Source organism: Macaca thibetana, chromosome 10 (genome assembly GCF_024542745.1).
Source record: "Macaca thibetana thibetana isolate TM-01 chromosome 10, ASM2454274v1, whole genome shotgun sequence".
In the NCBI taxonomy this organism is placed as follows: domain Eukaryota; kingdom Metazoa; phylum Chordata; class Mammalia; order Primates; family Cercopithecidae; genus Macaca; species Macaca thibetana.
The window spans coordinates 4224814-4250708 of NC_065587.1; the positions used below are offsets into that span (position 1 = coordinate 4224814).

Below are 25895 nucleotides of genomic sequence, written 5' to 3' on the forward strand. Positions count from 1 at the left end.
CTCCCCCTACCCCAGCCCTCCTCTGGCCGCTGTCCCCACCACCCCACAAATGCCAAGGATCCCTGAACACACCTGGCACCTCACACCCATGTACTTGCATTCCTGCCCTGGCCTAGAATGCTCTTTATCATCACCCACCCCACCCACCCCACCCGCCCACTTCCACCTGTCCTTCCACAAAAACAGGGGCAGGGAGGAGGGGCCCGCCAGGCAGGTATGGCCTGTGGGCAGAGCTACAGCAGGGGACAGTGTGGACTCAGGCAGGGAAGGGAGAGCACAGGACACACAGAGCTGGGGCAGGAGCCGGGCCTGGGGCAGCTGGGGAGGGGCTGGTGGGATGCTGGGTATCAAGGCTGGCTTCTGCTTGATGGTTAGCCCAGAGGGTCCCATTACATTACTAAAAATAATGAAAATATGGCCGGGTGCGGTGGCTCACGCCTATAATCCCAGCACTTTGGAAGGCCAAGGCGGGCGGATCACCTGAGGTCAGGAGTTCAAGACCAGTCTGGCCAACATGGTGAAACCCCGTCTCTACTAAAAAAAAAACAAAAATTAGCCCAGCGTGGAGGTGCACACCTGTAATCCTAGCTACTCAGGAGGCTGGAGCAGGAGAATCACTTGAACCCAGGAGGCAGAGGCTGCAGTAAGCTGAGATCCCACCACTGCACTCCAGCCTGGGTGACTGAGCGAGACTCCATCTCAAAATAATAAATAAAAATAATGAAAATAGGCCGGGCGCGGTGGCTCAAGCCTGTAATCCCAGCACTTTGGGAGGCCGAGACGGGTGGATCACGAGGTCAGGAGATCGAGACCATCCTGGCTAACACGGTGAAACCCCGTCTCTACTAAGAAATACAAAAAACTAGCCGGGCGAGGTGGCGGGCGCCTGTAGTCCCAGCTACTGGGGAGGCTGAGGCCGGAGAATGGCGTGAACCCGGGAGGCGGAGCTTGCAGTGAGCTGAGATCCGGCCACTGCACTCCAGCCTGGGCTACAGAGCGAGACTCCGTCTCAAAAAAAAAAAAAAAAAAAAAAAAAAAAAATGAAAATAGACAAAAGAGGACGATGCACAGACCCCCAGTAGCAGCACAGACCCCAGGCCAAGGACGCATCCCATTCTATGCCCCGGAAGCCCAAATGACGAAAAGGGGAAGAAGACTCGGCCCACAAGGCTCCTCCCTTAGAAGGCTGCCCCCACACTGAACGTCGGCTATGGGAAAGACACTTAACGCAACGCTGGCCCACCCCTGCCTGCCCGCCAGGGGACTCTTGGTAGGCCCTGCGGCAGGAGTTGGGGGGGGTGTCCCACCTGCCCTCCCTGTGCGGCAGGCCCAGTGGAGAAGAGGCACTCAGAGACCACCTGCCAAATGCTCAAGAACAACGTCCCTTTCCATGTCCAGATGCAGAAACTGGGATGTCTCTCAGAAACGCCCCGCCTGCGACAAGGGCCACCCGCAAGGAATCTTCTGCTTAACATGAGGTTCTGGGGAGAAGGAACCAGGCAAGGGAGAATCCCGTGATGGTTCATCAGGCCTCAAAGTCAGAACTTACGACCTTTTAAACGTTTCAGTACGACTTACCTTTCTGCTACTGGTAAAGGGGAAAGGTCTGCAAATCAAATAACAGTAAACAAGGATGCGATGTTACTTAAGCAAACACGTTATTCTCAAGTATTCGAGAACGGTGTGGATAAAACCAATTCCTTTTATGTTTTTGTTCAAATGCTTTCTTTTTTGAAAGCCCGCATGCAGAGTTCTAATTTAGGTTATGTTGGTGAACAAAAATAATCACAATGTGGGGTTTGTCTCTTCTAATTATACAGAATTTAGGACAAAATATTCATGTAAGTGATTCTGGAATACTTTATAAATAGGTCATATAGGCTCTTTTTATTGCCAAAATTCTTGAAACTCAGTGCAGCGGAGTCACTGTCTCCATGTGGAACTGAAAGCAAGGCAGGCAGCCAGCATCCCCTCCACGATGCCGGCCACAAATCAGCCGACGCCGGGGTTTTTAAAGCCCCTCGCGGAGCTGATCACCATACAGGTGGGCCACAGAATTCCGAGACTCTCGGGAGAGAAGTCCTGCTTCTGCAGGCACAGAGGATGTGGTTCCTCCCTGATGCAGTCGGAACAGTGAAAACATTCAGGAGAGAAACGGAATCAAGCCCCTCCCAGCTGTGAATGACTGAGTTCACCACACAGCCACAGTGGGGCTTCCTCACCTTCCTCACCATGACTCAGTGCAAACAACTCACTTCATTCTTTTTTTTTTTTTTTTTTTTTTTTTTGAAACAGGGTCTCCTCCCTCTGTTTTCCCAGGCTGGCTCCAAACGCCTGGGCTCCATGGATCCTTCCTCCTTAGCCTCGCAAAGAGGTGGGACCACAGGCACGCACCACTGCACCCAGCTCCGCTGTTTTCAATCATACAATTAAGCAGTCAATTATTTAAAAATACACACTTGCGCAACTTAAAAGAACCACACTTATTTGTCAATTAAGTCAGCTGGGCTGGTGGCACTGGCAGTGGGCCTCATTCCCTGGGGCACTCTGGGGGTGTAACCCTATGGGGACTGTGCCCCATCTGTGGCACCACCTAACCCGAGCCCCAGTGGCCCTGCTGAGCTGGGCCTCAGGATGGGGTCTCGACTCCAGTGACATCAACCAACTCTCCTGGAACGTGCCGTGATGCCCTTGACAGGTGTGGGGACCTGGGGGTGAGAGGGACGGCCTTGCTGCGTGCAGCTTGCAGGCACAGGAGGGGACACACCAGTCCTGGGCTAGGCCCCAATGTCCCATTGATGCCATGGACGCTTTCTGACTGTTCCTGGGCACGGCTAACTGAGGGGTGCGGGGGGTGACCTTTCTGGGTTTTTTTTTTTTTGAGACAGAGTCTTGCTCTATCACCCAGGCTGGAGTGCAGTGGCTTAATCTCAGCTCACTGCAACCTCCGCCCCCCGAGTTCAAGCGATTCTCATGCCTCAACCTCCGGAGTAGCTGGGATTACAGGCGCCCGCCACCATGCCTGGCTAATTTTTATTTTCAGTAGAGATGGGGTTTTGCCATGTTGGCCAGGCTAGTCTCCAACTCCTGACCTCAGGTGATCCACCTGCCTCGGCCTCCCAAAGTGCTGGGATTCCAGGCGTGAGCCACTGCGCCCAGCCCGGGGGTGGCCTTTCTGAGGGGTGCAACCTAGGACTTCAGCAATGTCCGCTGGCCTCTGCCTCATGGAGCTTCAGTAAATTCGTCCAAATGAATTCGGTAAATCTGTCCAAACCAACAAACCCCAATTTTCTGATGCAGCCATAATATAACTTTTTTGAGACAAGGTCTTACTCTGTCGCCCAGGCTGGAGTGCAGGGGTTATCACAGCTCACTGTGGCCTCAATCTCCCAGGCTCAAGCGATCCTCCCACCTCAGCCTCCTAAGGAGCTGGGACTACGACATGCACCACCACACCCAGCTAATGTTTTTTATTTTTATTAGAGATGGAGTCTCACTATGTTGCCCAGGCTGTTCTCAAACTCCTGAGCTCACGCAGTCCTCCCCCACTCAGCCTCCCAAAGTGCTGGGATTACAGGCATGACACCCAGCCCTGTTAATTTCTGTTTAAGTCCCTGATGAGAGAATTTAAGATAAAGAGAGATTTCACTATCACACACTGGACCCCGTGGCTGAGAGGGGAGCAGTTTCCCACTTTAGGCCATTCCAGGGCTCTTGCCTTCTCTGGCTGTTTTTTGGGGTGTGTTTTTTTTTTCTTTCTTTTTTTTCTTTTGAGACAGAGTCTCGCTCTATCACCCAGGCTGGAGTTGGGTGGCGCCATCTTGGCTTACTGCAATCTCCACCTCCCAGGTTCGTGTGATTCTTGGCCCACAGCCTCCTGAGTAGCTGGGATGACAGCTGCCACCACCATGCTGGCTAATTTTTGTATTTTTAGTAGAAACAGGGTCTCACCATGTTGGCCACGCTGCTCTCGAACTCCTGACCGCAGACAATCCACCTGCCTCGGCCTCCCAAAGTGTTGGGATTACAGGTATGAGCCAGCATGCCCGGCCTCTGGCTGTTTTTAAAAACTAGTAATGTCCATCATCCTTAGCTGTCCTCAGACAACACTGTGGACTCTCCCCCAGTCTCTCTGAGCTCCTCCTCCTCTCACCCATCACGCCCTGGTGGGACCTCTGTTGCTCTCTCCCTCCCCTGTTGACACTCACCTGGGCCCAGCCCGGGTTTCTCCCCTCCCATTCCCCTCCACCAGGCCAGTCACGAGCAACCGGCAGACACTAGCTGACTGAGCGTCCACAGCAGCAGCGCAGGCCTGGTCACACACACAGCGCCCCAGGTCACCTCCTCCCTGGGACAGAGCTCCTGGCCAACCCCAGCCCTCGGGGTTAGTGGAATGCTCACCCATCCCTGGCACCTTCTCAGCTCTCTACCAAGGATCGGCTGGAGGAAGGGCAGTGGGAGAGGTACCCAGCACTCCTGAACCCCACCCACCAGCCATCTTCCCCCAGCTTCCCAATCAAAGCCTCCCACCAAGAGGAGTCAGGCCAAGGGCCATCCATGTGGCCCCAGAGCTATCACGGCCAGACTCCCAGCTCAGCCCCTCTGGATGCAGGAGGCATGCGGCGCACAGGGCTCTCCAGGCAGCCCAGCAGCTGGTGTAGATGTGGGGGCAGGGCTCTGGCCCCCCCAGGCCAAGGCTCTCCCGACTGTCAGGGCTCTGCCCACCCGGGCCAACAGTGGGCATAAATCATCCAGACTCAGGGCTCCCGACCAGGCCAGGACCCATCCTGTAAGGCTGTTGTAGGAGTTACAGGAGACGACAGGGCCTCCCCACCAATACACGCCGCAGAGACTAGGCAGCAAGGAGGGCCAGGCGGGGAGCTGGCTGAAGGGGTAGGGAGAAAGCTGCAGAAAAGGTGTTGACAGGAGGCCTCTCTGAGGGGCTGAGGGAGGGGAGGCAGGCAGGCTGCTGCAGAGCAGGGTGGGGGCCGGGGCCCGAGGTCCAGGCAGCACAGCAGGCCTAAAAGCAGATGCACACAAAGCAGGTGGGTCACTTAGAAACCTCAGGAGTTGGCTGGGCCGGAAGAGTTAAGGATCCACCCCATGAGGCAGATGAGTGATCTTCTAAAATACTTAAATGAAGCAAACAGAGCGAGACTGGGGGGTAGCCACAGGGCATGGGCCCTGCAGGCAGAACTGGGAACTCGCAGACACCCGCTTACTCATCTGCAGAGCAGGGGCAGCACCGGTCCTTCCAGGGTCATTGCAGGGGTGGCAGCCACCCCCCACATCCCCTGGCCCCAGCAGGTCTTCAGATAATAGGGTCACCCACTCACCTTCTCCCTGGGCAGCCCTCCCCATCCCCACAGACAGCCTGACCCCACACTGGGCCATCTGCCCTCAGGCCACGTGAGGCACAGCCCTCATACCCAGGACTCCCCCATATCAGAGCTGCCCTCACACCCAGGACTCCCCCCAAGATCCAGAGCTGCCCCCTTTAACAAGGCTCCAGGGCTTTTGGGAAGGCAGCAGCCAACTGGAGGGACAAGGACACTGGGCCAAGGTCTCCCAACTCTGAAAAGGTCCTCCCTGGAGCACCAGCAGGCCGGGGAGTGTCGCCCATCCAGGTCCCCCCGCCGCCCCTGCTTCTCCCATCGGTACTGATGGAGAACCTGCTGCGTACCCAGCCCTCTGCCCAGCGCCACAGTGACGAGCTGTGGTTGCACTGCCAGGGGCCAGCACTTTACACAGGACATCTCAAATGTTTACAAGAACTTTGCTGTCACCAACCTTACCGTGGGAGGGGGTGGGGGGACGCTGGCAGAGGCCGGGTCACCAGCCCCAGGCCCCACAGCTATGACAGGAGCTGGGAAGAAAGGCTTCGGCTCCAGCCCAGCCTGGGCCACATCCAGGCTCTGCCCAGCCCGGACTGATGCCAGTGTCACAGGCCCTCCCGAGACCTGCATCAGGAGAGCCTGAGGACCCCAGGGATGGAGAGGCGAGGCTGGGGCTCCTGGATCAGGCCAGGGAAGGAGGATGGACGAAAGGGTGGGCACCCCTCAGCTCCAGGAACACTGGTCACCCCTGCCCCCCAACCAGGAACATCTTCAGATCGCTCATTCTCCAAAGGCAGCTGATGGCTAAGACTGTGAGGGACCGGGGTGGGGCCTTTTAAAAGCTTAGAAGGTGGCTGGCCAGAGGCCATAGCTCCCCTTTTGCCCTCTAGAGTGGTTTGACCCACTTCGCAGATCCCAATATGAACGGCACTCACCCAGGGCGGGTGCTCCAACAAGCCAGCCGGGTCTGCCCCGCATCCGCAGAGCTCAGCAGGCCTGCCACCTCCCTGCCTTTGCATGGTGCTGCCTGGAGGGACGTAAGAGGGACAGGCAGACAGGGACGGAGTTGTGGTGACCTCAGCTCTGCCCCTGCTGCCCCACCGGCTCCTCACCCATCGGGTTGTGGGGACACTGGGCAGTCACCGGGGTTACTTGGCTTCTCCCATGCTCCTAGGGTCTGACAGCAGACAGGGTGGCTGGGGGTGAGCCCCCAGGGCCCTCCCACCCTGAGTCACAGCTCTAGATGTCAGGTTTAGAGAGAGACTCTGGGACAGAGCCCCTGAAGGCAGCTCCATAGGGCTCCATCAGGGCTGGGGCTGTCCCAGAGTCTCTCTCTAATCCTGACATCTAGAGCCAAGTAGATACCACCCACTCCCGCCCCGCCTGTGCCCCTCCTGACCAGGCCCTGGCCCCCTGAACCCTCAGGCCTTTTGCCATCCTGTGATGTGAGTGCATCTGTCCAGACAGGGAGAATCAGGAGCCCTGTACCATCTTCCCGCGGCCCCGACCCGACGCCCAGGCTTCTGGCGCACACACCTGTTTCACTTCCTCTCCACTAAACATCTGCCACCTCCACTGCTGGGCAGGTCAGGCTCCAGGAGCCAGCAACGACCACCAGTCAATTCCACCTGTTTCAACCCTACCTCAGGCCCATACCTCTGGGTCCCTCCCTCCTGAGCTGGGGTTGGCTGAGTGTGCCTGCCTAGGCTCCTCCCACAGGACAGGACAGGACGGAGCCTCGCCCACTGACCCCATCCAGCCCACTGGCCCTCTGCCCTGGCCTGGGCCGCCTGCCAGGCACGCTGCTGGGAGAGGCCCTCCCCCTCAAGCCTTTATCAGACCCTGACTATCCCCCTAGTTGGAAGAGAAGGGCTACAGAAACCAAGCAGTGGACACGAACCTGGGCATTGAAGCCGGAATGGGACCCCAAAGGTCTCCACCTCCCAGAGCTGATGGCCCGGTGTCCGCCTCCCAGAGCTGATGGCCCGGTGTCACTCCGGACGGCTGGGCTTTTGGAACAGTCTTCCCCTTCCTATCCCCACACACTTAAACCTGACAGTTTCACTTCTTGGGTGGAGAACTTGTGAAATGACTCACACACCTTGCTGCGGTCCAGCAGTGGTTGGGGACACAACGTCACCTTCTACTCTGGGACCCCAGATCACTGGCTCATCACAGCCTCGTGGGCACACATGCTCCACAGACCACAGGGGCCTCCACTCTTGCGGGGTCCACTCCTGCTGTCAGTTGTGTGTTCTCTCAGGGCAGGGCATAATCCACTTTGTCAGGGTTCCGTGGCAAACAAGAGCCACTAGGCACAGAGTGGGCTGAGAAAGCATGCGAAGAAGTACGCGATCATCAGCACGGGCTTTGTCCAGCACCAGGGGCTAGTTACGGTCCCGTTCTTCCCGGGTGAGAGGCTGGGTTCTGGGACACTGACACAGTGTGGGTGTTGCTTCAGACTTTTAAACGCCAAACTCCCCACCCAGGGGCCAAGGTCTACACACACCTTCCTACCTCTGCCCATCTAGGTCCAAGTGCCCCCGGAGCTGCAGGGCCTCAGCTCCCTCTTCATCAGCTGCAGGGCAGGAAGACAGAGGACCCTGTAGGCCGTCACTGCTCAGGCCAGGCTCACCCCAGGGCCACTTTCCCCAGCAGACAGGTAGGGGATCCCCCCAGCTCATGTCCCAGCAGGGGCAGCAGCCAGTTGCCCTGGGCAGCTGAGACTCCACCAGCAATTCAGCCACGCCAGAGCTCTGGGTGCAGTGGGATACCTGGCTCCTTTGTCTGACCCCTGAAGGCCCTCGTCTCTGTGCTGTAGGGCTAGGCCTGCCCGTGACCCCCACGTTTCCCCAACCCTATGGAATGTGTCTAAGGAAGCAGGTGGAATTGGCCTTGCTCCCTCAGTCTGGGGCCTAGAGCAGAGCCTGGGGAACCAGGGCTGCCCTGGGCTGGGGAGCGGAGGGGAAATAGAGGAGGGGACAGAGCTCCACCGGGCCAGCGTCACCCAGCAAATGCCTCTGACCATTGCACCAGACTGAGCCAGCCCACAAATCTCAACCTGGAAAGCAGGGAAGAACCAATGGGGCCCAGCGAGTACAGGGGTGGGGCACGCAGGGCGGTGGGGAGGAGCCAGGGCGAGCAGGGAGACAAGGTCAGCGGGAAGGCAGGAGGCTGGCCCCAGGTAGGGGCATAGGCAGGCGAGGGGACCACCCCCTAAGCTGCATTCCCAGGAATGCCAGCATCCCCCGCCCAGGGCTGCCCTGGCTCCTCGGGCTCTGCTCTAGGCCCCAGACTCGGGGAGCCAGGCCAATTCCACCTGCTTCCTTAGACACACTCCATGGGGTTGGGGAAACGTGGGGGTCATGGGAGGGCCTAGCCCCATAGCACAGAGATGAGGGCCTTCAGGGGGCGGACAGAGGAGCCAGGTATCCCACTGCACCCAACACGTGGCTGGAACCCCAGTCCTGGCCCCAAAGGAGCTGCAGGGACATGCTGGTTGGGTCTCCGGGAGCCCTGCACAGAGGCTGGCCTTTAACAAGCTGACCTGAGAGGCCGGTCCCAAGCCGTCCCCACTCCTACGTCCTCAAACTCCTGTGCCCCTCCCTCACGGCTCCAGGGAGCCCTCCTTGTCGCTCCCTCCCCGGCACAGACTCTCTTTACCTTTCCACCTCGCAGAAGCTCCCTCCCACCATGTGTGCCCTGAAGGTGGAAGCATCACTCAGGTGCCCAGGACAGGTGATAAGAAGCCAGAACTCCTCGTGGGACCACGAACACAAGAGTAAAAGTCGTGTATTCCAGGCAAGGGCCTTGGGGTGCTGTGACTGGAGGCTTCCTAGATCTAGGGCCGCAGTTAACCCAACATTAAGAAAACAAGACAGGCAGCTGGGCGCAGTGGCTCATGCCTGTAATCCCAGCACTGTGGGAGGCCGAGGCAGGCGGATCACCTGAGGTCGGGAGTTTGAGACCAGCCTGACCAACATGGAGAAACCCCATCTCTACTAAAAATACAAAATTACCTGGGCATTGTGGTGCGTGCCTATAATCCCAGCTACTTGGGAGGCTGAGGCAGGAGAATCACTTGAACCTGGCAGGTGGAGGTTGCAATAAGCCGCGATCGCACCATTGCACTCCAGCCTGGGCAACAAGAGCGAAACTCCATCCCCAAAAAAAAAAAAAAAAAAAGCTCCACTCAGATCCCAAAAATGCTGCCTGGAAAACACCACCAACAAACCAGCAGATGGGGAGTGACTGCCTGATTCTCTGTCTTCCCAAAACTTCTGCAAGAGACTGACGCAGTCCTGCATGAAAGACGCTTAACAGAAAGGCCAGCAGATGCGGCTCTGTAGATCTTTTCAAAGGCCGTCCCCTGCCAGGGTGGCAAGTTCAGGGGCGGAGAGGGGACAGACCTGGCCAGGATGGAGTCGGAGATTTGTCTGAGCTCTAAAGCGTCCCGCCGGCAGCCTTTCTCCTCCTTGCCCGAGGAGGCCAGACTCCGGGATGCATTCTAAATCAGTCCCACTTTCACGTCTCAAAGCAATGCCAAGCCAGTGCCTGTCCCTGCGGGGCCAGGCTGACTAAGCACAGCAGGGAAGTCCCTGGTTCTTCTGCAGCCTCCCTCCCCTCTTCCCTCTAAGTCATGGAACCACGCTGGGAAGGCGGCGGCCCCTCCCCAGCCCCAGCCAGCCAGCCATGCTGCGACAGCCAAGGGATCGGGAACTGTTTCCCGAGGGGTCCCACTAACGACTCCAGTCCCACTATGCAGACACACCGGGATAAAGTAGATGGGTGGCAAGCGGTGGGAGTCTGGCTTCCTGCTGCTTGAATAGACACGAATTGATCAGCAAGAAAGAAGACGAGAAAGATCCACGTAGGAATCGGATCAGAGTTCATCAGCAGCACAAACGCACGCTTCACTCGATACAGGTACAGGAGGCTACACACGGACACAGGCAGAGACATGTACATACCCGTGCGTCAGCTCACGCGTGCTTTTCCTTGCTGTCAGCTGAGAGGGCCTAGAAGCAATGACACCCCAGTACCGACAAGCGCACCTGCTACCTGGATCTTGGTTTCCGATTCCACCCTCCAACAAAAGGAAACCCGGGCTCCCTGGAGAAGGGGCTGACTCTAAGCCTGGGCAGGGAATGGACAAGCTGAGCCTGGAGCATCTCGTAGGGCCAGAAATGAGGAAGGACTCACACCACCCACCGTGAAGGGGTACGTCCAGGGGGCCCGACAGCCAGCACTGGAACAAGTGAGCAAACAAAATAACGGCATTCCGCAGAGACCCAGCGGATTAAATGAGTATCCACGAACCCACACGGATAAGTAAACAGCTGCATAAACTGATAAATGAGGAGAAGAGACAGACCCCCCTGCAGAAGACGGCCACATCAGTGACGCAGTCACTCCGCCCTCAAGGAGGCAGGCGTGACTCCTCAGCCCTTAAGTGTGGCTGGCTGTAGTGACCTCCTCCCACAGGCAACAGTACTGGAGGAAGGAAACCCAAGAACTGCTATGAAGATGCCTGAGAAACACACCTCAGCCGGGTGGCCAAGCCAGCACCAGCAGCCGCGGGCCACATCGGCGGTGTGCGCCTGGCGTGATTCGGTAAGAGGGTACCGCGCCTCTGCGGTCTTCCTCCCGCTAAGCCGGCGCCCCGGTCTCACCACGAGAAACGCATCCAAATTCCAACAGAGGAATTCCAATTGTCCAAACAGACAAATTCCAATGGACGGAGATCCCACAACATACCTACTATTTCTTAAGACTGTCAGAGTTATCAAAACTAAGAAAACTCTGAGAAGCCGTCACAGCAAAGAGGAGCTTACAGAGACACGACAGCTAGATGTCATCTGGGACCCGAGATGCAGTCTTGGAACAGAAAAAGGACATTAGGTAAAAGCTAATGTATCTGAACAAACTATGTACTTTGGCTAATGATAATGTATCAGTATCAGTCCCTGGATTGTTACAAACCTATCACACTAATGTGAGATGCTAATCACCCAACAAACTGCAATGGTTGGTAGGGTTAATTTGGAAACTCTGGATTATCTCTGCAATTTTTCTATAAATCTAAAACAGTTTTTAAAAAATAGAGTTGGCTGGGTGCATGGTGACTCACACCTATAATCCCAGCACTTTGGGAGGCCGAGGCGGGTGGATCACCTGAGATCGTGAATTCGAGATCAGCCTGACCAACATGGTGAAACCCCGTCTCTACTAAAAATACAAAATTAGCCAGGTGTGGTGGTGCACGCCTGTAATCCCAGCTACTCAGGAGGCTGAGGCAGGAGAATCACTTGAACCTGGGAGGCAGAGGTTGCAGTGCTGACATCGTGCCATTGCACTCCAGCCTGGGCAACAAGAGCGAAACTCCATCTCAAAAAATACAGGAGAGAGAGAGAGAGAGAGAGAGAGGGAAAGGTGGTGGCCAGGGGCAGGGAGGAAGGGTCCAGGGAGTGCCTAAAGTATCTAGAAGGCCCAGGTTCCTGTTTGGGTTTCAACTGTGGTGATGGTTGCATAACTTGGTGAATGTACTAAAAGTCCGTGAACTGTGCACTTTAAATGAGTGTGTTGTATGGTGTGTGAATTACACCTCAATAAAGATGCTGACAAACACACCTCAGCCAGGTGGCCAAGGTCAACACCAAGAGTGCGGAACAAACAACTTCACTCCCAGCCTGGCCCCTGGCCCTACCTCATTCCACAGCCCAGCTCAGCCCCAAGCCAGGGTCCCAGGATATCAGGCACCATGAAGCGCCACTCCAGGTCACTGGACATGAGCAGAGACCCCTAACTTCAGGAGCCCACCTTCTAGAAGGGAAGCATGGTAAACAGTAGACAAACCAGAACCTCCAGAAGAGGAGAGCGGTGACAGCAGAGGCATGGCTGGGGCATTCACAGGAGGCCTCCCTGGCGAGGGGACGTGGAGCAGAGAGGTCCCAGGAATGGCCCGCAGGGGAACCAACCAAGAGAGGCTGAGTCATTTCCTGGACCCTCCTAACTGCTCGCTGCCCAGCATTCAGCTTCTCCCACTACAGCTTCTCTGGAGTTTGGTAGCACGGGTTCCCGAGCAGTCTCTTGTCCCTCCTGTTCCCCAGGGACAAGTAACAATTCACCCAGCACAGAGCTTCACAGTTTCCCAGCACCCCCACGCTCTGCCTCCTCGGACCTCACTTCACAGAGGGCACTGCCTCGGCCACTGCCAAGTGCATCCCAGAAGCCCTCGCTGCTCGACCACCCATGGCCTCCCCACCCAGCCCCACCCAGCCCCAGCCAAGGCCCCACCCAGTCCCAGCCAAGGCCCCAGCCTGCTCCTCAGCAGACCTGCTTCCTTTAGGGAAGTGGCAGCCAGGTCTCTCCACCCACCTGGGCCTCCCTGTGGGAGGTGGTGCAGACACAGCCACCTCAGGCCAGAGCCAGCTCTCAAGCTCTGGCTTCTATACCCTAGGCCAAGGCCCTCATTTACAAGTGACCAAACCGAGGCCCAGAGAGGTTAGGTGTCTTGCCCAAGAACACACAGCAGCAAGATCAAGCATGCTCTCCACCCAATCCCTGCGCATATGGGGCTTGGGTTAAAAGCACCGCCCATCGGTCCAAACCCACCTCCACCACACAGCAACCTGTGGCCCTGGGCAAGCTGCTGAACGGTTCTGTGCCAGGGCTTCCTCCTGTGTGAAATGCAGCTAACAAGAGCACCTACTGCCAGCTGTTACGAAAATAAATCGTGTATCACGCTTAGAGGGCTGTCTGGCCCCGAGCAGGACATGCTATCCACATGTTGCTATTTACTGCATGTTTGACAGCAAAGAGAAAAGTCTCATCACGACTTTAAGTTTATTGCTGATACTTCTCTCACAAAATCCCTCTTAGAAGAGGATTATTCGGAAGGCAGAAAGGCTGCAATGTTTATGAGCATAGCCTTCAGAGCAAATCCCAGCTCTGCTCAGGAACAAACTGGGGACTCAGGCAAGCTGCACTGCCTCCCTGTGCCTCAGTTTCCTCATCTGTAAAATGGGGTGAAGTTGTACGCTCTGAGGGCTTTGTTGAGACGATTCGCGTAAAACACTCAGCGCAGGCCTGCTGTGCAGAATGAGTGATTTCTATTACTATTACCAATGTTTTTGATAGACCGGTACTTCCTGCCTTTCCTGTGTAACCACAGGGGACTTGAATCACAGGGTTTAAACATAATCACAACCCTAGGTTATAACTCAAACGCCAAACAATCGGAACAGTAGCCCTGCAGACGGGACTGTCATTAGCGGCGAATTACCAGCCCAAAGTGTCCGCCCAGGCCTCTGCCACATGCCGAGACACCAAACGCAAAACAACAGGGTTTTCTCCAATTAGGGAAACATGCGTTTTCTTTTCTCTTTTTTTCCTTTTTCTTTTCTTTTTTTTTTTTTTGAGACGTAGTTTCGCTCTTGTTGCCCAGGCTGGACTGCAATGGAGAGATCTCGGCTCACCACAACCTCCGCCTCCCAGGTTCAAGCAATTCTCCTGCCTCAGCCTCCAGAGTAGCTGGGATGACAGACATGGCTAATTTTTTGTATTTTTAGTAAACACAGGAGCTTCTCCATGTTGGTCAGGCTGGTCTCGAATTCCCGACCTCAGGTGATCCGCCCGCCTCAGCCTCCCAAAGTGCTGGGATTACAGGTGGGAGCCACTGCGCCCGGCAAAACCCATATTCTCTTGCGCCATCTCCGTCTCTAAGAGAGTCTGAGTGACCTGCCTTTAAGTTCTCAAGTTAAACTATTACATTTCCCCAGCAGCCAAGGGCTCCAAGCAGGTGACAGGCTGGCCTGGGCCCCACCCGCTGGGCTGGGTTAGGCCTGTGACACTCTGTTCACATAACTGTCCCCTTGGGAGATCCAGGCCTCCTCCTAGACCCCCCAGCCACACCTGACGGTGGAGGACTTGAACTTTTACTTCTTTACAAGCAGTATTTTCAGACCATTGCTGTGCCACCAAAAGCCAAAGAAAAGGTTTCTAAACCCACCATGGTGCCAAAGAGACCCCAAGCCAGCCTGCGGGATGCCCAAACCAGAGGCCTTCGAAAGCACTGTGAGTGGTCCACTTGGCCTCGGAGGCGACCAGCAGACGACCATCTCCAAGCCAGGCAAGAGACGCTGCTTCCCAGCGAGCACCTCTGCCTTCCGCCTGTTACTCACTAAGCCCGGCCACAGCTTCTCTCCCTCAATTCACTGCCAAATTCTGTCAGAGCAGGGATGCTCTGCCACATACCCCAACACTGTCTCTGCTGCCCCGGGCTTCCTGCAGAGATGGTCTCCTTTCCCCTAAAGAGGCCAGGCAGCAGCCTCTTGGGCCGCCTTGCAGGGAAGGAGGCCGGAACTCAGGCAGGGGGTGACCATGCCACCCAGCCAGCCCCTGGCGTCTTCCCTCCCAGCCAGCACACGCCCACACCAACAGGAGTTCTGTAAATACCCCCACTGTGGCCACTAGGCAGGAGCCCCCAAACCTGACACACAAGCCCACATACGGGGAAGCCTCCCCAGCTCCCCGAGAAGGGGCAGCCTCCTAAAATGAGCCCCTGACCGGAGCCCCATCATGACAGGACTGGAACCCCACTGTCAAACAAAGCCCAGTAGATTTGGCTACCGGAGAGAAATACCCAAACAGAGAAACATGGCGAGCTGGAAGCAGGCTTCATGTGGCCCCCAGGGAGGGGAGGGGGTACACGGATGGCACAATCACTAACACGGATCACACCATGGGACCATCGGGGCCCCAGGTTCTCCAATAAAAGGGTTGTCACCAGGACCCATGGGGTGCTGCTGTTTCTGTAACATCTATAACATTACTCTGACACTCTTTCCAAAGAGAAAACAGGCTTCAGGCTGGCAGCCCTCCCTGACAGCAAAGGCTCACTAGACTCCAAAACCACTTGGTTTTCATTGAGCCTGAACCACTGTTCTATTCTACAGCAGAAACGGTGATTCAGGAAAACCGGCTCTGATTCTCCTCCCTCGTTTTCTAGTTAGTGAAGGTGAAGCCACAGAGAGCAGAGAGCAAAGGTTACCTGATGCCAGCGCAGGGCACCACAGATAAGAGGAGGGTACCAAGGGGAGGGCCTGGAAGGCCAGTGGCTTGGAGAGAGACCACCTGGTTCTTTCCTGGTGAAGGGTCCTCCACCTCCCTCAGCAGGAGACCCAGAATAAACAGCCTCTCAGGGCCATATGGAAGCACACCACAGCTCTGAGCCTTTCCCGTGCAGTTTCCAGGAAACGGCTCTCCAGAGTGCAAGACAGATCACAGGACAGGCCCAACCTGCCCCCGGGCTGCACGGCTGGGACAGCCGCACTCCACACATCAGCCACAGGGGCAGCTGAGAGGAAAGAGCAACAGAGCAGAGAGCTGGTGGCCCACTGAGACCCCAGGTGCCTAACTTCCCAGGCTCCAGGACCAAGCTGCATCTCCCTGTGAGCCCAGCTATGGGGCTTGGAGGTCCCTGCCCTGGGACCACAAAGTGCTGCAGACGGGTCCACACCGCCACCAAGGCAGGAGGAAGGCGAGACAGGCAGGGCCCCTCTCCTGGGCCAGGCAGGGGTCTTCAGAGGGGTCTGCAGCAGGAAGGAGGGTCAGGGTTACTGAGGTAACTCATCTGGGGAGTCCCAGCTAACAAAAGGGGAACGTGGTTTCACCCCAGCACGGGGCAGGGGCAGCCACTGAACACGCTCCCTGGCCAGACTGTGTATCCCCAAATGGGCCCACACAAAAGTCAGGCAGACAGACTTCAGACTTCAGGCTCAGCCACAGGGCCCGGGACAGAGGCCATGACTGACCTCCTAAACCCATTCTGAACCCCGACCCAGGGCGAGCCCAGCCTGAGGGAGGCCCACATCACCTCACTCGATCCTCTTACCTGCCCCTGCCCACTTGCTAGTGAGGAAACTGAGGTCCAGGAGGCTCACTACCTTGCCCAAGGTCACAGAGCAGGAGAGTGAGGGAGGCAAGTCCCAGACTCCTCTCTGGAGCGCTGCCCCGGACTTCTGAGGCAACAGAACCCTGACTCTGACCTCCCTCCCAGGCCCAGCCCCAAAGCCAGCCCCAGGGCAGGGCTGCACTGGGCTGGGACTCAGGCACCTCCTTTTTGGTGTGTAGGAGAGACACCTCTGAATTTTCTCCCTAACCCACACAAGGCAGGCAAGAAGGGAACCCCCGTATTGCAAAAAGGTCTCCCCCAAATCGAACCTTTCCTACTTCAGGAGATGCAGGGTTGGCAACAGTCGAAAAAGTGGACTTGGCTCTGGGGGGGTCACACTCAGGTCCCCGGCCCCGGGGCACTGCTGCACCTTCTGCCACACAGCCCACAGGGCAGGGGCACCAGCCCACCCGGCTGGGGACAAACTGGCTCTCCTCCCTCCCTTGTCCAGGGCCTGGCAGGGGTGCACGCCCTGCTCTGGACATGTGGGGCCTCAGGCCGGGGGTGCCACACTGCATCCCACGTTCTAGTAGGCGCACGGGCCTGGGCTCCAGCCAAGGTGCCAGCCCGCCCCAGCAGAGCCCCATGAGCTCAACATCCCGAACAAAGAGAGACGAGACAGAGCAGAAAGTGGGGTGCACGGAGGGGGCAAGCGCCCACAACTTTTTGGCGAGGTCGTCTGTAGGAAAGCAGGGGCTGGGGCGCCCTCCTCCTCTCCCGTCCCACCCGGGAGTGGGTCGGCAGGACGACATTGGCGGGCCCGGGCCGATCCCGTCCCCCTCCAGTGGCCCAGCGTCAGTGACACCGATCCGGCGACCCCCACCCCAGTCCGGGCCCCGCAACCCCGGGATGCCCTCGTCTCCCCCGGCCGACGGGCAGAACCCGGACCTGCCGCCGACGGTGCCCGCGGGGGGCGGCCGTGACGCGCGGGACCCGGGGGCGTGTGCGGGGCGCGCCCGCGCAGAGCCCTGCTCGGAGGGTCTGAGGCTCGGGCCCCGGCGGCTGCAGGGAGAGCACGGCCGAGTGCGCCGGGTCGCGGGCCGCCCGCCCAGAAGGGAGCGTGGCCGCGGGGCAACCAGGTCGGGATGGGTGGGTGTCCGCGGGCGCCGCTTACCCTGAGCGGAGATCGGGGCCAACTCTCATCCACCCGCCGCGGCGCCCTCCTCGCCGGCCGCCCGGCCGCGCTACACCTACCGCCCGCCCGGGAGCCCAGCGGCGCCGGGGAGCCGGGAGGAGGCGGCCCCGCGGGTCCCGGCCACGAGCGCGGAGGCGGCGGCGGCGGCGGCGGCGGCGCCAGGTCGCGCGCTCGCGTCCCGCTGCGCGGAGTCTGCGCGCCCCCGGCCCCGTTGCGCAGCCGCCGCCCCGCCCCGCGCCGCGCCTTAAAGGGGCCGCGCCCCGCGCACCGCCCCCGCCCCGCGGCCGACTCGGGGTCCGCGGGGGCGCGCCTGCCCTGGTGGGTCCGCGCGCGCGAGCTCGGTCACGAGGCGCTGCCTTTGTTTGGGTGGCCACGTGCGCCCCCGCCGCTCGTTCCCACGCGCACGCGCGGGCACCGCCGGCCACGGCCACGCCGTCCCCGCGCTTGCCACGGCGGACGCCACGGGCTCAGCCGCGCACGAGCACGCACGCTGCTGTGGCCTCGCCCGCGCCCCGCGGGACCGCCCGCAGCTCCAGAGATGGGTCAGGGACTGCGCTGGCTGCCGGGGGAGACCCGCGTCCCGGGAGGAAATGCCTTTCCGCGACGGCCACGCGGGGCCGGGCTTGTAGCCTGCGCTGGACAGGACGCAGTACGAACCCCGCTAAACTCGCGCCAGTACCTGGTGCGCCCACCCCATGGTGCCCGGGGTGCTGTCTGTCCCCCAGGATCCGGACCTCTGGGCCCACCCTTTCTCCCCACACCCCTGCATCTCCCCAGGCACTACCTGCGGGGCAGAACATCAGTAGAGGGGACCCACTCTAAGCACACCTGTCCCCGGGTTCCGGACCCTGCAGAAGAAACCACCCACCACCCCGCTTTAAGGCTGTCTAGCTCACAGGAGAGTGCTCAGTGAAGGGGCAGAGGGGATCGCCCTGCAGAACCCTAGGTTTAGGAGACCCGCTTTAGCGTCTTACCCAGGAGGATGGTTGCGGGGAGCTGGGGTGGGAGGGTGGAGGAGAACCAGAGTGGAGAAAATACACAAGGCCTGGAGGCTGTTTTTGCCCAGCCGTCTCTGCCTCCCCCTCCCCAGGCTGGGTCCTCTGTGCTCTGCCCTGCCCTTCCTGTGTCTCTTGCCTGCCCCAGTGCCCTGCCCTCAACTCACTGACCTTGGGAGTCCTACAGGCATCTCCAACCTTTCAATCCAAAGATTCCAGACCTGGATCCGCCCTCCCCACTTCCTCAAGGGCCCCAGCTCAAGTGAACCTGAAGCTCCTTGGGGCAAGATTCAGGGCCTCTCTTTGATCCTTCTCCAGGTCCAGCCCTGGTGGACCTGGGTTAGAGGCGGGCACTCAGGTGAGCTGTACTTCTCCAAGGCTCAGGTTCCTGTCTGCAGAACTGCAGGACCCAGTGATTTCAGGGTAAAGGATCCAGCGCTTCCGCAAGGGCTGTCCAGCCCACAAGGGCTGTCCTGTGCCTCCGCAGGCAGCATGGGGTGCGATGGCGTGCTGTCTGCAGGACGGTCTCTTCCTAGGATGGCGGAGATGACTCATTTGTGCCCAGAGCCCCCATCCAGCACAGGGCCTGACCATCAGACCTCTCTGGCTCCCCCTCCCCGCTGCCCAACCCCGCCAGGCTTTCCTGCCTTATCTCTGTCCTCCAGGGAAACAGGACTTGTTTTTCCCAAACACAAGCTCTACTTTCCTGCCTCAGCTCCCTGTTCTGGCCATATCCTCCCAGGGGTACCTGCCCTACACTAACTCTACCCAGCCTGCCAGGCCTAGCTCCAGAGCTCCCCACTCCAGGAAGCTCTCCTGAGCCAGCCTGTTCAGAAATGATCCCAGACTCCCACCTGCCAAGGCTCTGGGGTAGGGCGGGGACCCTTAGGGCACCTCCTGCCCCAGCACCGTGACCATATTTTAATCATTTCCATTGTTGACTGTGCTCCTTCCTGCCTCCTCTCTCCACTCTCCCGATAGCCCAGGTGAGCTGTTCCTGGGAGCAAAAGACCAGAGCTTTCCTGTGCAAGTCTCTCGCTGCTGTCCCCACATCTCAAGACCTTGGCCAGGCTATGTGTCATTGTCAGGGTCATTTTGTACACAAATGACTCAGTCAAGCTGCAAAGGCAACCTGTTTGTGCAGGTGCAGCAGTGGCAGTCTCTCTGCCAGCAGGACACCTGCTCCTTATCACTTCTCATCTCTGAACCTCTCTGCTTCTCCCTGTGGAGACAAAGGCTCCGTCCTCAGAGCAGCAATCCCAAAGAGAGACCCCCTCCGGCCCCGCACCCTTCCAGCAAGTCTCCTGGAAGGATTCTCATCAGCCCCACTTGGTCATGTGTCACGTTTGAGCCAAGGGGACTGTGGGGGTGGAGGCCAGGGTGCTGTGACCAGCAGTGCCATCTGAACCGCTGGGGCTGGGGCAGGAAGTGCCCCAACAGAAAAGGGGCTGCAGCAGACAGCGTGGCGCAGAGCAAGCGCCCGAGGAATGTTCATTTCGTGAACAGCCAGGATTAGGAGTGAGCAGGCAGGAGCCCAAGGGAAACCAGACGACAGCGCCCAGCATGCCTAGCCCCTCACATCCAGCCCACACTCCAGACATTTGCTGGGTGCCCAGTCCCTGCTCGGTAGGGGGGCAAAATTGGTGCGGTGCAGAGAGTCAGACAGAGCCCCTGGCTGGTGAACAGGCATGGACCACACACCCCACAAAGGGTGACACTTGATGTTGCGTGGTGCCCACCACCCTGCTCCGTGGCTCTTCACAGCCATCCTATTAGCCCATTTACAGAGCAGCATTTATGGCTGAATTGTGTCCCCCCAAAAATTCATCTGTTGAAGTCCTAACTCCCATACCTCCCCATGTGACTGCATTTGGAGATAGCATCCTTAAAGAGGCAATGAAGGTAAATGAGGCCCTCAGGGTGGGCCCGAACCCAACAGCACACATGTCTTCATAAGAGGAGAAGATGGGGACATGGACACACGCAGAGGGGGGATCGCGTGAGGACCCGGAGAGAAGGCAGCATCTACTCTCCCAGGAGTGAGGCCTCAGGAGGAACCAGCCCTGCAGACACATTGATCTCAGACTTTCAGCCTCTGGAAGAATGAGGAAATGAATCTCTGTTGTGTAAGCTGCCTGTCTGTGGTGTTGGTTACACCAGCTCTAGCAAACTCATACAAGGGCACAGGCTCAGAGTGGCCGCCAGACCCTGAGGGTCACATAGCTGGTGATGGCAAGGCCACCGCCGGCTCCCCCCTCCTCTGCTCAAAGCAGAACCGGACACAGGGATGGTGGGACAGGACTGCCCCGAGTGGGCCCGGCAGAGCCCTGAGCTTGATGGGTGGCCTGGGAAGGAGGCTTGGAGCCTGCTCACACCTGGGGCCAGCGGGGCCCTCAGACCCCTGCCTCCCGGCCTCAGAGCCTTGAGGGGAATCAGAGGCAAGGTGACAGGACTCGAGAGGAACCAATGACAAGTGGAAGCAGGGGTCTCCATATAGCCTGACACCCCCGCACCGTCCACTGGCTCTTCAAGGCCTTCCTGTTACGTTTGTCTGTGGCGAAAAAAAGGCATGGAAATAAGTCGGTGAGTGGCAGGGGCGTGTCAGGGGCAGGCCAACCTGAGTTCACATCCCAGCCCCCCCTCACATTCTGAGATGGGACCTGGCACCAAGCAGGTGCACCTGGAAGGTTCATACCTTGGCATGTAGAATCCAGGCTGTCATTCCACACACACACACAACCACATATTTTATTACACGGGATGCCAAGGCACAAAGGGCTCAGGAACCTGCCCGGGGCCACCAAGGAGAGGTAAGAAGGAAGCACTCCAAGCCCTGGGGTGCATAGACTCTGGGTTCCAGGCCATTCCCCACGTCACCTCGTCACCACCCCCGAGAGATGGCAGCACCTGGCACCAAATGGCACTGGGAAGTGCCGGCAGTTGCTATTTTCATCCTGATTAGGGGAGAAGGGGTGGGGCCGGGGCTAGGGAGGAAGGCCCCTGGATCTGGAGTGGTGAGAGGTTTGGGCGAAGAGTCCCAGGCTGGGAGTCGGGGTTCCTGTAGGAGACCGAACAGAGCAGCAGCTGGCGGCTCTCAGCTCTGGCCCAGAGATGGCGGTGTCCCAGCCAGACAGCTGAGGGGCCCAGTCCCACTCCTCAACAGTCAGGGCTCCCAGGAGGCAGCCTCACCCTTACCTTTGCTAGCATCACTCCTGGCACCGGTTGCTGCCAGGAATCATGGGAAAGTGGTGTTTCCTTAACCCCTCCTGAGCTAACACCTGCCTCCCACCCCTGAAAATTCTAGGAGCTAGAAGTGTTTTAGCTCTCAGATGCATCTGGGTCCTTGTGCCCTGGCATGGGAGAGTCAGCGGGCAGTACACCCCCAGTCTCCCCTGCTACAGGCATGTGGGAGGCACCCCATAAGGGTCATGGCTGGGAGAAGGGATCCAGGGCAACCTCATCTTTTTTTTTTTTTTTTTGAGACAAAGTCTTGCTCTGTCACCGAGGCTGGAGTACAGTGACTCAATTTTGGCTCACTGCAACCTCTGCCTTTGAGTGATTCTCCTGCCTCAGCCTTCCCAGTAGCTGGGACCACAGGCATGTGCCGCCATGCCTGACTAATTTTTGTATTTTTAGTAAAGACGGGGTTTCACCTTATTGGGCAGGCTGGTCTTGAACTCCTGACCTCAGGTGACCCACCTGCCTCGGCCTCCCTAAGTGCTGGGATTACAGGCCTGAGCCACTGTGCCCAGCCAACCTCATCTTTTTTAGAGAATCGAACTGAGGCTGAGAGCACCCCAAGGACAAACTTATCCTGACCTTTCCTTGGTGCCAGGCCCTACGCTGTTGACATGTGGCAGGGAGGAACACTCAAGATGGTCTCTGGCCCCAGGGAGCTTCTTATCCAACAGACAGACAGAGGCAGGCAGGCAATGAAGTCACAGTGTGGTCAATGATAAGACAGAGAGCCGCAGAAGGCTGGGGAGGGTTTCCTGGAGGTGGTGATACTCCAGGAGAGGCCAAGGAGTGACCAGAGGTTAACTAAGATAAGATCGTAGGAAGAGGCCGGGCACGGTGGCTCAAGCCTGTAATCCCAGCACTTTGGGAGGCCGAGACGGGCAGATCACGAGGTCAGGAGATCGAGACCATCCTGGCTAACACGGTGAAACCCCGTCTCTACTAAAAAATACAAAAAACTAGCCGGGCGAGGTGGCGGGCGCCTGTAGTCCCAGCTACTCAGGAGGCTGAGGCAGGAGAATGGCGTAAACCCGGGAGGCGGAGCTTGCAGTGAGCTGAGATCCGGCCACTGCACTCCAGCCTGGGCGACAGAGCGAGACTCCGTCTCCAAAAAAAAAAAAAAAAGAAAAAAGAAAAAAAGATCGTAGGAAGAGGATTCCAGGCAGAGGGAAGAGCATATGGAAAGGCCTGGTGGGAAGAGAGAGCTCCACTTGCTCTGTTTAGCTGGGAAAAGGCAGGAGCTGCCATGAAGGACAGCCCATATCCCAGGGCAGGAAGGTGCCATGGCCGGGTTTTCAAGCAGGAACAACAGGATCCCTTCAGTGCTTTAGGTAGAGAAAGGCTTCTGGGTGTAGACTGGAGGCCTCTGGGTAATAAGCAGGTGGGAAGGGGTGCTATGCTTTGAATATTTGTGTTATATGTGAAATGTTTTTTTTTTTTTTTTTTTTAGAGACGGAGTCTCGCTGTGTCTCCCTGGGCTGGAGTGAAAGTGGCGTGATCTCGGCTCACTGCAAGCTCCGCCTCCTGGGTTCATGCCATTCTTTCCTGCCTCAGCCTCCAGATAGCTGAGACTACAGGCGCCCGCCACCACGCCCGGCTAGTTTTTTGTATTTTTTAGTAGAGACTGGTCCTGTTCACCATGTTAGCCAGGATAGTCTCGATCTCCTGACCTCGTGATCCACCCGCCTCGGCCTCCCAAAGTGCTGGGATTACAGGCTTGAGCCACCGCGCCCGGCCGTGAAATGTTTATTTAGAAACAGAATGCTTGTTCCCTGGTGCTGCAAAGAAATAGCACTCAAACATAAATTTAATTATCTCAGCAAGGTCATTTTTACTTTCTGCAGTAAGGGTGCTCATTGCAGATGGAACAATGGCGAGAGCACACCTGAACAAAGGAGGGAAGCAATTTTTATCCTTTACGCAGTTTGTCCCTGCTACTGTGTCCTGTCTCTATTGGCTGGAGCCAGATCTCACAATCTAAACTACAACCCAATTGGCTAACAGTTTAAAACTTTTCTAAACAGGTAAAAGTAACGGCAAAACAAAGGAAAAGAGGAAGTTGCTTATGCCAAATAGGGAAGGCGCATAGGCTGTGATCTGGAGCGTGCCTGTGAGCAGGTCCAGCACAAATATCTTGGTTAAGGTACAAGGATGTAGAGTGTAGTAGGTGCCTGTGAGCATGTTTAACATCATCTACATAGGATGGGGCTTAACAAAGAGTTGTTAGCACTTTGAAGGAAGTTAGTTTTTCAAAGAAACTATTATTTTTAACACATGATTTATTCTTTAACAAGAAGGGACACTTTGAAGAGAAACTTTTACTTTCTACTTTTGGCCCCTCCAAAACTCATGTTGAAATTTAGTCCTCGGCCGGGCAAGGTGGTAATCCTCGTGCTTTGGGAGGCTGAGATGGGAGGATTGCTTGAGGCCAAGAGTTGGAGGCTGCAATGAGCCAAGATTGTACCACTGCACTCCAGCCTGGGCAACAGAGCGAGACCCTGTCTTTAAAAAAAAATTGATCTCCAACGCGGGGAGTATCGAGAGGTGGGGCCATAAAGAGGTGATTGGATCATGTGGGCTGTGCCCTCATAAATGGACTAATCCATTCATGGCTTAATGGATTCATGGGTTAAGGGATTAATGGGTTATCATGGGGGGGAACTGGTGGCTTAATAAGAAGGGGGAGAGACACTTGAGCTAGCACGATAGGCCTCTCAGGCCCCTTGCCGTGTGCTGCCCTGCGCTGCCTCAGGACTCTGCAGAGGCCCCCCACTCCCTGGCCAACAGGAAGGCCCTCCCCAGATTCGCCCCTCGGCCTTGCACTTCTCAGCCTTCATAACTGTAATAAATAAATTCCTTTTCTTTATAAACTACTCAGTTTCAGGAATTCTGTTATAAGCAACAGAAAACCTACTGAGGTAGGGATCTGAGCAGCTCTTACAAAGCCCTTCCCACGCCCGGAGATGTGGGGGGGTGTGGAAAGCAAGCCCCTCCCAAAGCCCTTCCCACTGCCGGAGATATGGGGGGCTGCGGAAAGCAAGCCCTCCTCACACTGTGGCTGTTGCTCCCAGGAGAAAAGCCATTCGAGGCTGTGGCAGGGCAGGGTGAGGCCCTGAAGAGCAGCTGAGCTGGGGGAGGGAGCTGTGGGCGCAGGGCAGGTGGGTGTGGGCAGGCCAGGAGGGCCCTGGATTCTCTGCCTGCCACAGAGATCACACAATCCCCATGTGGGCATTGAGGGCCACCCAGGAGCTGGCACACTGACCTCGGCACCCAGCTCTGGAGAGATGGGGAAGATTCAGGGACAGAGAAGGGAGCCCAGGGGCCGGGACTGCTTGGGGCCTGGGTTCTGGGCCATGCCGTGGAGCAGCACCCTGGATCCCCTTCCGTGAGAATGTCCCTGGAACCTTCTAAGGCCCCAGGGCCAAACCCAGGCCTTTGGCAGAACCCAGTTTCCCAGGCTTTGGGATAAAGCACAGACTCCCTCTGCGAGGCCTGCACCATCAGGCCTGATGGACATCCAGCCTCAATCCCAGTGTCCCCTGCCAGGCCCTAGGCTAGGGGAGCACTGGTGCAGGCCCAACCCCACCCCAGTGAGCCCAGAATGTGGGACTGGGAGTTAAAGGAGATTTCGCTCGGGCTTCAGACCTTCCTGTTGTTTTCCCTGTGGGGTTTTGGACTTACTTGGGACCAGCTGCTCTTTTCTTCTTGCCTATTTGTCCCTTTTGGCATGGAAATGCCTGTCCTATGCCTATCCCACCTCTGCACGTTGGAAGCACGAAGCCTGTGAATTTCACATGCTCGAAGCTGGAAAGGGATTTGCGTTGGAATGAATCACACCAGTAACAGCCATATCGAATTCTCACATGAAACTCTGGACTTTAAACTTTGAGTTACTACTGGAATGAATTAAGACTTCGGGAACATTGAGCTAGAATAAGTGTATTTTACATATGAAAAGGCATTAATTTGGGAGGCCAGGGACAGAATCCTATGGCTTGAATTCATCCACTGATGTTCCTGTGCTGGAAACTTAATCCCTGAGGCAACAGCGTTGAGAGGTGGGATCTTTAAGAGTTGATTAGGGCCGGGTGCACTGGCTCATGCCTGTAATCCCTTTAGGGGGCCAAGGTGGGTGGATCACCTGAGGAGTTTGAGACCAGCCTGACCAACATGGTGAAACCCCCGTCTCTACTAAAAATACAAAAAAGCGAGCCGGGCGTGGTGGCACACACCTGTAA

The 25895-nt window shown here is 57.3% G+C and overlaps 2 protein-coding genes across 6 annotated transcripts in view; one reads left to right on the top strand and one right to left on the bottom strand.

Annotated features, from left to right (window-relative positions):
• GRAMD4 (GRAM domain containing 4) overlaps positions 1–18653 on the bottom strand; it is a 116060-nt gene extending 97407 nt beyond the window's left edge. For 3 of the 5 annotated variants that reach the window (XM_050805864.1, XM_050805859.1, XM_050805863.1), the window contains exon 1: positions 17405–17565. In XM_050805864.1, coding sequence (XP_050661821.1) covers positions 17405–17433 — 29 coding nt within the window. In that variant the 5' untranslated portion in view covers positions 17434–17565. Of the gene's footprint in view, positions 1–7437; positions 7875–17404; positions 17566–18591 lie in introns of those variants that run through there. The other 2 variants (XM_050805860.1, XM_050805862.1) reach the window with 2 other exon arrangements.
• The window catches only part of CDPF1 (cysteine rich DPF motif domain containing 1), a 376436-nt gene that overhangs the window by 10350 nt on the left and 340191 nt on the right, over positions 1–25895 (top strand). The gene's annotated exons all lie outside the window — the stretch shown is intronic.